The 13351-nt window shown below is 43.6% G+C and overlaps 1 protein-coding gene across 1 annotated transcript in view; it reads left to right on the forward strand.

Moving 5' to 3' along the window:
- Positions 1-13351, forward strand: part of stk39 (serine threonine kinase 39) — a 166001-nt gene that overhangs the window by 10281 nt on the left and 142369 nt on the right. Inside the window, exons 3-4 of the mRNA XM_084314652.1 lie at positions 1504-1612; positions 7924-8062. Coding sequence (XP_084170778.1) covers positions 1504-1612; positions 7924-8062 — 248 coding nt within the window. The remainder of the gene's footprint in view (positions 1-1503; positions 1613-7923; positions 8063-13351) is intronic.

The raw sequence follows: 13351 nt of genomic DNA on the forward strand, positions 1-13351 counted from the left end.
TGGCCCTATGTTGAGGGGGCGTGGCCCTCTGTTCAATGAAAGCAGATGTCAAGTTAGTGTCATAATACATGAAGCTTTTGTTATTGATTAATTAAATTATCATTTAAAAAAATGTGGCGGGTCCAAAATCAATGCCGTTATTTACGTGTTGTGTGCATGTATCCCCTCCCTACTTCCCATTTCCCCACGTGTAATGAATGCACCTGATCGGATAAATTACATGCTGGTGCTCTAGTGCGACATCTAGTGGCTGAATGTTATCTATAGCACCTTTTTTTTTTATTATCTTTTTCCTCCTTCTTTTTCCGTTTTTCTCCCCTCCCAATGTTAGTCGTTATGCCAATTCCCAATCCCCTTCCTGGTCGTTGCGCACTCTACCCCCTACCGTCGGTCTGGGAGGGCGTAGACTATCATATGCTTCCTCCGACACATGTGTACCCAGCCCACCGCTTCTTTTCACCTGGCAGCGCGGACTCTCACTGGGAGAGTGTAACGTGTGGAAGGTCACACTACCTCTCTTAGATCCTTCCCTTGCTGTGCAGGCGCCCCGACCGAACTGTAGGAGTCGCTGTCCACAACGACCTAGACCCACCCACCGGCTTTCCTCCCGCTGGCTCTGCCAATCGAGCCAGTATGACGGCCGGCCAAGCCGGAGGCAACGCTGACAGCTGGATTCGATACCAGTGTCTCTTGCGTTGGTGACAAGCGCCTTGTTCGCTGCGCCACCCATCCGCCTTATCTATAGCACCTTTAACTAAATTGCTGCAAAGTACTTTTGGTCAGTGGAATAGCTACAGTAGCGGATATCCTTTACAACTACTGACAACTAACTGACAACTGACTGACCGACTGACGGGCCAATCAGGGTCACCTGAGTACATCTTCAGGGAAGCAGACTGGATATCTGAAACGGTTTGATTCTGTTGATATCCAGGGGGATAGACATCAAAGGGCGTTAGTCATCATTTTCACAACAACAGTTCTAACATGTTGGACAATTTCACATCAACATACATCTACATAATATTCCTTAATTTCCCCAAGGGGATCAATAAAGGAATATCTTATCTTACTGTATCTTAAAAATGCAATGAGATTGAAAAACATGCTTTTCATTGTACTGAATCCTTAAGGTGTATTCAAATCTGTTATTTTGCATAATCTTGACAAATCATTATCAGTGGCCTCTTGTTTTGAATTGTTGTAGAGAAACCGAACCTGCAATAAAAACACCTAACTTGCTTTTATTTTTGTTGTTGTTGTTCTGCTTCTTCTCCTTCTCCTTCTTCTTCTTTTTCTTCTTCTCCTTTTCTGCTTCTTCTCATTTTTCTGCTTCTTCTCCTTCTCCTTTTTCTTCTTCTTCTCCTTCTCCCTGTTCTTCTCCTTCTGCCTCTTCTTCCCCCCCTCCTTGTTCTTCTCATCCCCCTCCTCCTTCTCCTCCTCCTCCTTCGCCTCCTCATCCTTCTCATCCTCCTTCTCGTCTTGTTGTTTTTCTCCTGACAGAAAGAGATCCAGGCGATGAGCCAGTGCAGCCATCCCAATGTGGTGACCTACTACACCTCCTTTGTTGTGAAGGATGAACTTTGGTTAGTCATGAAGCTTCTGAGTGGTGGTAAGCTTCAGCTGCCAACATACCTAGAAACAAACTGATAAACTCTGCTTGACTGGTAGTTAGGAAACAAACTGATAAACTCTGCTTGACTGGTAGTTAGGAAACAAACAGAGAAGCTCTGATTGACTGGTAGTTAGTAAATAAACTGAGAAACTCTGCTTGACTGGTAGTTAGGAAACAAACTGAGAAACTATGCTTGACTGGTAGTTAGGAAACAAACAGAGAAGCTCTGATTGACTGGTAGTTAGAAAATAAACATAGAAGCTCTGCTTGACTGGTAGTTAGTAAATAAACTGAGAGACTCTGCTTGACTGGTAGTTAGGAAACAAACTGAGAAACTATGCTTGACTGGTAGTTAGGAAACAAACGGAGAAACTCTGCTTGACTGGTAGTTAGGAAACAAACAGAGAAGCTCTGCTTGACTAGTAGTTAGAAAACAAACAGAGAAACTCTGCCTGACTGGTAGTTAGGAAACAAACTGAGAAACTCTGCTTGACTGGTAGTTAGGAAACAAACTGAGAAACTCTGCTTGACTGGTAGTTAGGAAACAAACTGAGAAACTCTGCTTGACTGGTAGTTAGGAAAAAAACTGAGAAGCTCTGCTTGACTGGTAGTTAGGAAACAAACTGAGAAACTGTTTGACTGGTAGTTAGGAAACAAACTGAGAAACTATGCTTGACTGGTAGTTAGGAAACAAATGGAGAAACTCTGCTTGACTGGTAGTTAGGAAATAAAGAGAGAAGCTCTGCTTGACTGGTAGTTAGAAAACAAATGGAGAAACTCTGCTTGACTGGTAGTTGGAAAATAAAGAGAGCAGCTCTGCTTGACTGGTAGTTAGTAAACAAACTGAGAAACTGCTTGACTGGTAGTTAGAAAACAAAAGGAGACACTGCTTGACTGGTAGTTAGAAAACAAACGGAGAAACTCTGCTTGACTGGTAGTTAGTAAACAAACTGAGAAACTGCTTGACTGGTAGTTAGGAGAACAAACTGAGAAACTCTGCTTGACTGGTAATTAGGAAACAAACGGAGAAGCTCTGCTTGACTGGTAGTTAGGAAACAAACGGAGAAGCTCTGCCTGACTGGTAGTTAGTAAATAAAGAGAGAAGCTCTGCTTGACTGGTAGTTAGAAAACAAATGGAGAAACTCTGCTTGACTGGTAGTTGGAAAATAAAGAGAGCAGCTCTGCTTGACTGGTAGTTAGTAAACAAACTGAGAAACTGCTTGACTGGTAGTTAGAAAACAAAAGGAGACACTGCTTGACTGGTAGTTAGAAAACAAACGGAGAAACTCTGCTTGACTGGTAGTTAGTAAACAAACTGAGAAACTGCTTGACTGGTAGTTAGAAAACAAACAGAGAAACTCTGCTTGACTGGTAGTTAGAAAACAAAAGGAGACACTCTGCTTGACTGGTAGTTAGAAAACAAACGGAGAAACTCTGCTTGACTGGTAGTTAGTAAACAAACTGAGAAACTGCTTGACTGGTAGTTAGAAAACAAACAGAGAAACTCTGCTTGACTGGTAGTTAGAAAACAAAAGGAGACACTCTGCTTGACTGGTAGTTAGAAAACAAACTGAGAAGCTCTGCTTGACTGGTAGTTAGTAAATAAACAGAGAAGCTCTGCTTGACTGGTAGTTAGTAAACAAACTGAGAAACTATGCTTGACTGGTAGTTAGAAAATAAACTGAGAAACTGCTTGACTGGTAGTTAGTAGCTCTCCCTTAAAATATGTAAATAAAGTACTTATCGACCACAGGAAAAAGGTACATATTGTACGTTATGTTATAGCCATAAGTAATATATTGATGTATTTACGAAAATGTACAATGTGTACGTATTACAAAATAAGTAACATATTATATAAGAGAGAGTTGGGCTTAACTACAGTTGAGAGAGAGAGAGAGAGAGAGTTGGGCTTAACTACAGTTGTTTATTTTGGACTTCGCAGATACAAAACGTAAATATATATTACGTATGGCTATAACATAATGTATATGGTCGATTAGTACTTTATTTAAGTTTTTTGACGAGACCATGTTTCCCTGTGATCTGCCACCAGTAGCTATCTGTGAGCGAGTGAGTTGAGTGAATGAATAATGTGAAAGAGTGAGTGGATGAGTGAGTTAGTCATTTAGTGACAGTGCCGGTGTACGAGTTGCTCCACATCTAAAAAAAACAATACATGCCACGTCTGCTCGACTATATTTAGATTAGGTCATTAATATAACTGTCTAAATATACAGTGGTACTGCACGTGCATAGCCAATGTGATGATTCTTCTATGTAAACGCCCCCTGTTCAGAAAGTCTATGCTTTGACCTACATTTGACCTGGCAGGTCATGTGCCCCATTTGTCATATGCCATTCATGCAGTGGTTGGTTGAGCTCAAGCAGTGTAAGTGGCTCAGAGGGGTTCCACCTTTGATGTTGTTGGTGTCACAGTAACACACACTCTTTAATGTCTATAATTTACACACACTCTTTAATGTCTACCATTTACACACACTCTTTACTGTCTACCATTTACACACACTCTTTAATATCTACCATTTACACACACTCTTTACTGTCTACCATTTACACACACTCTTTACTGTCTACCATTTACACACACTCTTTAATGTCTACCATTTACACACACTCTTTACTGTCTACCATTTACACACACTCTTTAATGTCTACCATTTACACACACACTTTAATGTCTACCATTTACACACAGTCTACCATTTACACACACTGTTTAATGTATACCATTTACACACACTCTTTACTGTCTACCATTTACACACACTCTTTAATGTCTACCATTTACACACACTCTTTACTGTCTACCATTTACACACACTCTTTACTGTCTACCATTTACACACACTCTTTAATGTCTACCATTTACACACACTCTTTACTGTCTACCATTTACACACACTCTTTAATGTCTACCATTTACACACACTCTTTACTGTATACCATTTACACACACTCTTTACTGGCTACCATTTACACACACTCTTTAATGTCTACCATTTACACACACTCTTTAATGTCTATCATTTACACACACTATTTAATGTCTACCATTTACACACACTCTTTAATGTCTACCATTTACACACACTCTTTAATGTCTATCATTTACACACACTATTTAATGTCTATAATTTACACACACTCTTTACTGTCTACCGTTTACACACACTTTAATGTACCATTTACATACACTCTTTAATGTCTATCATTTACACACACTTTATTGTCTACCATTTACACACACTATTTAATGTTCATTTACATACACTCTTTACTGTCTACCATTTACACACACACTTTACTGTCTACCATTTACACACTCTTTAATGTCTGCCATTTACACACACTCTTTACTGTCTACCATTTACACACACTCTTTAATGTCTATCATTGCTAACAGTCGTTATTCACACACCTTTGAAAAAAAGAAGATGGTTGGTATGGAAAGTGGGATAATGTAACATAATCAGATGATCTGACTGCTTTATTGCTGATGTTGTTCTGTGTCACCAAACACTCAACTAATGACCTGCCTACTGTGTTTTCTGCACCAACCTATCAACTGATTATCTAACTACTGTATTTTTTACACCAACCTCGCAACCAATGTTAATCTAGACCAGGGGTCAGCAACCTTTTTGATTCAAAGGGCCATTTTAAAATGCCCATGTTAATCAGTGTGCCATATCAACATTAAGGTTAACATTAAGTAAAATTATGACACCACCTCAAAATCACATAAATATCCAACAGATCTGTAATTGTATCCCATCCATATAGGCAATGTGCATAGCAATAGTTTTGATAACCATTTTCCTCTCATAATTATATAAGAGCGCTATACAAGAATGCTGCCGTCATCCTATGTATCGGAGGAAGCATGTGATAGACTTCAGGGCTCCCTAGACCGGCAAGTAGGGGGCAAATGCGTGCAACAACCAGGAAGGGGAGGGGGGAATTGGCATAACGACTAGATTGGGATGGGAGAAAAATACGTAAAAAACAGGAGGAGAAAAAGTGGATACAAAAAAAAATAATGCTGCCGTCTTTATGAGATGCTTGCTTGCCATACCTGGACACATTCAGCCTCGTCTGCCTCATCCTGTAAAGTTTTCTCATGTTTGGTCTCGAAATGGCGTTTAACACTCAATATTCGGCAAACAACAACAGACTGACCCTTCTGATTGGCTCTGACCCTGAAATATCCATGGTATATCAGTCAAACGACCATAAATAACAGGCTGTGCAACTGCCAACAGCTGTGAAAGAGGTAACTCGGCGTGGGGATGAGAGGACACTTCAACATCTCCAAAAAGGTTCCTCTCTTACACACAATGGTGGCACTCGTGCCTAAGGTTGCTGACCCCTGATCTAGACTCTGGGTAATTAGGTAACCATCACAACTAACTGCCTGAGTAACTATTTCCTGCTTGCGCTGGTCAAACAGAAACCGATGCGAGAAAAGAAAGAAATAGCTGAAAATAAAGATGTTCAACTTAGATTTTTAAGACGGATGTAGAATTGAAGCAACTCAAAGTTGTATGTTATGGTAACTGACATCTCTGCTGTGATGACCTGCAACACTTAGCTACGGGTTTAGCTGTAACGGTATTTACCATAACATACTGCCTCTCATATTCCATTGCTAAAGAAACAACAAGCTATTTACCTTTTAAATTATTATTATTATTATAATTTTAAGATCATTTGTACCACCATGGTTGTGAACGTTGAATGAGTAATGAGTCAACAGGCGCATTAACAAATGATTTATAGGGCCCTTAAAATTTCACTCTCATGACGAATGGACGACTGCATTATTATTGCGCTTTTCTAGTACCAGGACACAAAGCGTTCTACAATGGAGCGACTGCAGTCTGGGTGCCCCCCCCCCCAGCCCCCCAGTAGGAATGGAACCCCTAAACCTGGTAGCGTGAAGCTTGAGATATGCTTCAACGGCAGCTGTCACCGATATTTTGCGCGTGGGAGCTAGGCCGGCTAGCTTCCACGTCAGTTCAACGAGTGTGTTGCGGTACACCATCAAACCACTAGGTGGCTATGCTGCGTTGTGTCGTAAAAATTGCTATATTTTCGGCTATATTTTCTTCCATTTGGTCCAGTGCATGTGAGCGGATCGGAGCGTGAGCGGCGCGGGGCGCGGAGCGGCCGGTTTTGACGTGAGCGAGGAGTGGGTTTTAAAATGAGTCGGCGCGACGTCCGGAGCGAGAGTTCTCCTCCGCTCCAATCCACTCCAGGCCGCTCACAGTGGTTTAACACTGATGTAATATATACATGCAGTACAATGCCAAAGCAACAGATGGCGATGTACAAACATGAAGGCCATTTTCAACCAATGAGAAGGGTGAACCTGTGATAGGCTGTTCGTTCAGGCTTTGTCACTGTAGAGACGCCCACACTCACTCCAGTTAGAAAAAGTATATCGACGCCATTGTTGTTGACGTTAGCTTACATGCTAACGTTAATGGCAGCGACCATAGCATTGTGGCTCGGCTAGCCTATCATCGCTTAATAGAGATAGTGAATGGATAAACAACGTTATTTAACATTGCAGAATGGCTACAATTACAATGCGGCTCAATACAAACAATTGTTAAGGGGCCCAGGGGGTGTAGACTGTTGTAGTTTGAGCTCATTTACACCATGCTCCAAAAAAAGAAGAAAAAAAACTGCCGAGCGATCTGGCGCGGGGAGCGGGGAGCGCTCGATTCAAGGTGAGCGGGGAGCGAGCGGAGAGCGACTTGGGGGCGGGGTCAACATGAGTGATTAGCGGAGCGGACCAAGCTTTAAAGAGCGAAGAGCGGATTTCTCGGCCGCGCCGATCCGCTCACGTGGTCTGATTTGGTCCCATGTTTGTAATGTAGTCAATCACGATCGATGATTGTTATCGAACGCTCCGACTGAGCTCCCGAGATGATAAGCGGTAAATACTAGAAGTACATCAGAGGAACACGTACCCGGCCCGGCCCAGGGCAGTGGCCAATCGCAGCTCTGCGCTTTCCACGTTAGCTTGCATCGATTCGACGCGCAGTTAAAAAATGTTGGCCAGCTGCATGTAGGCGTCGACCGGTAGGCTTGCGGGAGCTCGGTTAAACGTACCCATCGGAACACAGGGACAAGGTTCTGGGGGTCAGATCTGATCCCAGGCCAGCAGGGCGGGGGGTACACATACTGTAGTTCCAGAAGCGCGCAGGGTCTTAACCACTACGCCATCTCTGCACTCAGCTCTCTCTCTCTCTCTGTTTATGATCTTTCTTTTTTAGGATCCATGCTGGATATAATTAAGCACACCAGCAAAGATGAGCCCAAGTACGGATTGTTAGACGAGCCCATCATCGCCACCATCCTGAGGGAAGTGCTGGAGGGCCTGGACTACCTGCACAGAAACGGACAGATTCACAGGTGACACATCCCGTTTTTTTTTTTTTTTTATAATTTTTTTTTAAATAAAATACAAATACAAATAAAATAAAATATATCTTCCTAGACATGGAAGCAATTGTCAACATAGCTCAAGACAAATGGTTTTGTTCGAGAAGGGACAGAAAGAAGCAAAGCTTATCTGGTCCTGCCCCTTCCTTACAATATCATATTAATATGTAATAAGTTATCTATCAATATCAAAAATAATATACAGTACCTATCCACTACAGCAAAAGATAAATGATTACAAAAATACTAGTTCACGTTATTTTCAAGCTCCTCTAACTTACTAACTTGTCCAAGAATTCTTGTTTTGGATCACACAGTGAGGGAACCTTTTGAAAGAACGAAGTAGAAAGACTTAATGTGGGGGGTGCGGCTGGGTCACTTAGAGGTCTAAGCACTCGCCTCCCGCCGCAGAGACTCCGGGTGCGATTAATGAAAAATGTGATACGATAGCAATAACACACTCAAGGTCGTGCAATATCACGGCTGTTGGCACCGGTTTTCTGATTCGTGGAACTCTGCCCACAGCCTGGTTCCTGCTCTACGACCACATCAGTGCCAATAGCCGTGATATATCACGACCTTATGATATATATCACAACCTTATGATATATATCACAACTAGTGCTGTCAATCGATTACAATATTTAATCTGATTAATCGCATGATTGTCCATAGATCCTTTTCAAGTTTTAATACTCTTATCAACATGAGAGTCAACAAATGCTTGCTTTATGCAGCCATTTAACACAAAAGGATGACCCGGCCTCATGCATTGCAAATTTGCATCAAATTCAAAACAGAGTGATGCACAAAATAACTTAAAAGAAAATAATAATTTAAAACAATGAATAAAGTGTGCATGAAATAATAGGGGAAAGAAAACGTTAGGAACTTGTTACATTCAGCCAAACAAGGGCTGAGGACTCACCCCCCCCGCCCCCCCCCCCTCTCTCTCTCTCTCTCTCTCTCTCTCTATCTCTCTCTCTCTCTCTCTCTCTCTCTCTCTCTCTCTCTCTCTCTCTCTCTCTCTCTCTCTCTCTCTCTCTCTCTCTCTCTCTTGTAAAATGCATCCCCATAACAATTGTTAGTATTGAGCCGCACTGTATTGTACCCATTCTGTTAATAACGCGTTAACTTTGACAGCCTTAGTTCAGACACGTTCAGTGCTGGTATTGATATGATACTGTGTGTGTGGCCGGAGGCCTGCAGGGAGGAACCAGCAGGACGGGACAGAGCGGTGGTCCCGTCGTGTGATGTATCGGATCCTGTGCCAAACCAATCAGTCCTGTTACATCATCCAGACACAGCAGGAAGGGGCTTTATAGACCTGCTAAAAGGCCCAATCCTCAATCCACATGTGAACAAAAGTGTAGAACAAGTGTAGAACAAAACAAGTGTAGAACAAAAGTAAGTTTCAAGTTTCTTTATTAGTTGTCCTACAAAAATACAGAGTACTTTTATATAAAATGCTTCTTTCTGTTTTGCTCCAGAGATTGTGCTAGATAAAAATAGATAAGTATAAAATAAGTATAATAAGTATAAAATAGAAGTCAAGTACGTAGTGTTCAATGTACATATATACAATATACAATGCAGAGTAGAAAAGTAACTGAGTTACAATACAATATACAGTACAATGCAGAAATGGGATGAGGTACAATTTAGGTACAATAGGTCATTATAAGGCCATTATAGTTAACTAAAAACTAAAACTAGGTGTGAAAAAAAAACTCAGTTCTGTATCGTATGGCTCTCGCTCGGCGTCACTCTCTGCATTGTCCTCGCACACGTGCACGCGCACTGAATAAAGACCACAATGTACCTTTAATCCCAATATTTGTCTGACCACACCCCTATCAGCTTACCCATATAAGCAGGGGTGGGGCCACCCACTCGCCTCCTTCTCGCTTTCACCACAAGGAAGTGCCTCGGTAGATCCCCACTTGAAGTGATGTGATGGTAGGAGAAGAGTTGGAAAACAAGGATACGTTGACATCATATCTTTATTTTCTCTCTCACTATTTTTGAGAAAATACGGCGATATTGTCTTCGTACTGGAGTGTCTGGAAGATGATGATCATTCTAAAAATCCTCCACCGGTTTTCGTATTGGGAGTTCGCGCCGCTACATGCCTTTCCAACTGCAGTCCTTGCTGTGTGCTGGTTGCGGTAAAGACACAGCTGGGCTGTAGGACGCGCCGCTGTTGTGAGAAGCGGTGGGTTCCAGGTTTGGTGAGTTATGTTTTGCTGGCAAGCTCCACTTGTCTGTTAGTGCTATGGGGGCTAGTTGACAATGTTTATGAAAACCGGCCCCAGACTAGGGTCCTTTGTTCAGCCTCTTAGGCGAAAGAAGACCTTGGTCTGAAGCCCATTATAGTTTAACTAGTGGGCCACGACCATTAACACTGGTGATCCCTGTGTTTTCTGGACGAGTGGATGTTTTCTCTGTCACCGTGAGCCCCATCTTTCATATCCAAATGAGAGTATTCCTCACGAGGAAATATGGGCATAGATGTTCGGTAGCGGAAGATCTGTGTTCAAGTCAGCTACAGGCCATTTGGGTATTGTGCTGGCTCCGTCGGGTGTTGGTAAAATCACCGTTGTAAAACTGTGTTAACATCTTGTTTCTCTTTTCTCTTAAAAAGTGAGGAGGGTTTCAGAACGGCGGCCTGTCTGAGTGAGTGTTATATCATTGTGTACAAGTTCAGGTGATAGCTGTTTAGCTTACGTACTAGTGGTGGCCTACTGTTAGCCAGTCAGCTGTTAGCTGCGGCGCTAGCCTGCTGTGATCACTAGGTGGCCTACCTGGCTAGGCTAGGAAACGTTAGCTTGCTGCTATCGGCCGAGGCCCAGCGCGGGGTGGCTCCGGCCCCTCACGCTCCGCCGCGGTTCCCAACTCCCCTCTCCCTCACGGGGAGAGGCGGGGGGGATTCGAAGCTCCCCTCTGGTTGCGTGCGCCGTTCGCTCGGCGTCTCGCGGGCAGGGGCGGTAGCGACCGACGGTTAGAGCGGCCGTTAGCTTAATGCTACTCTGTTGAACGTGCTTTGATTATAACATGTTTTAAACACTCTTGACTACGACGTCATCTTTGACAGAGGATGTTCGTCGAACCTGCCCTGGGCCAGGACGGCAAGGACTGCGTCAACAAGAGGGACCGTAGCGACGGGATGGAGCGGCGACGCTGCCCAGACCGACAACACAAGACGGCTGTGTTTACTACGGTGCCTTGAGACTGCACTTCGCTTGATCTACGCTCCGGGTAGGCAAGGTTTGGCCAGACCTTGTACACTTCTTCTGGCTTTCCCTTCTAAATGTTTTGTAAATAACGATGTTTTCCAAAAACGAGTGTTGCTGCACTACATTTAGGATACGACACGAGTTATGTGTGAATAGTCACTGGTATTTAGCTTCTCCATGCAAATCGGGTTGTTGTTATAGATGTGAAAATGATCTGGTTTGTTGTGTTGAGAAACATCATGTGTGTTTATATGTACCGTGTACTCACAACTAAGGGGGTTAACTAACCTATAAAGCTATGCTTAGTGACAAATGAGTAAAGAATGATTCTTTTCTCAGTCTGTAATGACAATGAACAGTGTGTTCACATATTAACAGGTTTTCCTGTTTTAAATGGCCGTATTAAGGGTAAAGTAGGAGGATTGTGTTTCCCCCCGGTTCCCTGGGGACTTCTTCATCCTCCTCTCAGACATGTTGTTGCACTACATTGTGTCACTGTGTGGTAGGGATACGATGTAACCCTTAGCTTGATTGCTGAGGTTGTGCTAAAACGGCTGGAGAAACTTTATTTTCCTAAAAGAAAAGATTGTTTGGTCGCTTTCGTGTGTGCTTAGCAAGGCCTGTGGCCAATACTAATAGAGAATTATGTATTCTCTCATTATGAAAAACGGCGTTCCTCTGTAGAGTGTTTTTGCCATTTTTTGTAGGTGATGATGGGTTGTGTGTGTCATGTGACCTACAACTGGGTTGGACTGGCCACAGAAGCACATGTGTAAGTTTTGTACCGGGGCTCTTGGAGAGCCCTCTCTATTCTGTGTTTTTTCCTTAGTAAAAATCAGATAGCAGGTTAGCTCATGCGCTGTGTGAAGCTGTCAGACGCTTCATAGAGCTGACTATGACTGTGTCATACTCTCTTTTTGTCATTACATCCTATCATGGGTGTGGGGTCGTAAAGGGGTGAACTGGTAACCTTTCCTTCCCCTTTTTTCTGTTGGTCAGGGGTAAACCCACCTGTCCTTCAAGGTTCCTGTCACGTTGCGGTCGGCACGTTACAGGGTGAGGGGGGGGGGGGGGGGGGGGGGGGAGTTTCCTGGTCCCACGGCCTGGAATATTGGGCGTGTGCACCGCAGAAATTCCCCGCCATAGAGTACGTCACCGTGCGCGTCTCTGTTGGTAGGACTTCCGTGTGCTGTTCAGGTCCATGTGATGGATCTGTTTCGGGGGGTGGTCAGGGCTCCTCCTCACCAAGCTCCTATTCTGTGAGTTGGGATTCCTTCCGTGAGGAGGGAGCCTCCTTCAGAGTACAGAGCCTCCTCCTCAGATTGTCAAGGTGAGTGGACCCTCTAGAAGGAGTCCTACTCTATTGTGTATGTATTCGATTCAATTAGATTATTGAGTGTGTATGGGTCAGTGCCTCCTCCCCGGAGAGCCCTAAAACCAATTTTTTACATGGCTCAAGGTGCAATATATTCTTTTCAAATTTGTACAGCTCGCGTGGAAGTCTCTCTGGGGATTCCCGTCTCCTTCTATGGGAGGTGGTGGGATGTAAAAATGTGAAAAATGTTTACCCCCGGCTGTGTAGACTGGGATACATACTGTTGGTGCTTCCTCTTTTCGACTAAAAGAGTTGGAGTTAGGAGGTATCACACCCCTCTTGTCGTTCCCTGGGCGCCTTGGGGATTCAATGACAGGTCTAAATAGCCTGTTCATTGATGTGGGTGTGTCCCGACGCACGTATAGTGCTAGCTCGGGGTGTTCTGTAAACAGGCGACTGACTGGCACGCCTTGGTTGCTTGAGGTTAAAACGGCGTTTTTATAAAGCAACTGGGATGGAGGTTTTTCCTCTTCCGACGACCAAATCCGACGACCTGGTTTGGTTATCGACGGATTCTCATTCATATCTGGGGGATGATGACGGAATGGATCTGAACATATGTAGAGGGGTCTCACGCCCTGGGGGTGGGCCACCGGGCGCGGTTCGCCCGAACGTCTGGGTGGCGCCTTCTTTTCATGTTTAAGATCA

Source organism: Notolepis coatsorum (assembly GCF_963971535.1).
Source record: "Notolepis coatsorum genome assembly, chromosome: 5".
Lineage (NCBI taxonomy): Eukaryota > Metazoa > Chordata > Actinopteri > Aulopiformes > Paralepididae > Notolepis > Notolepis coatsorum.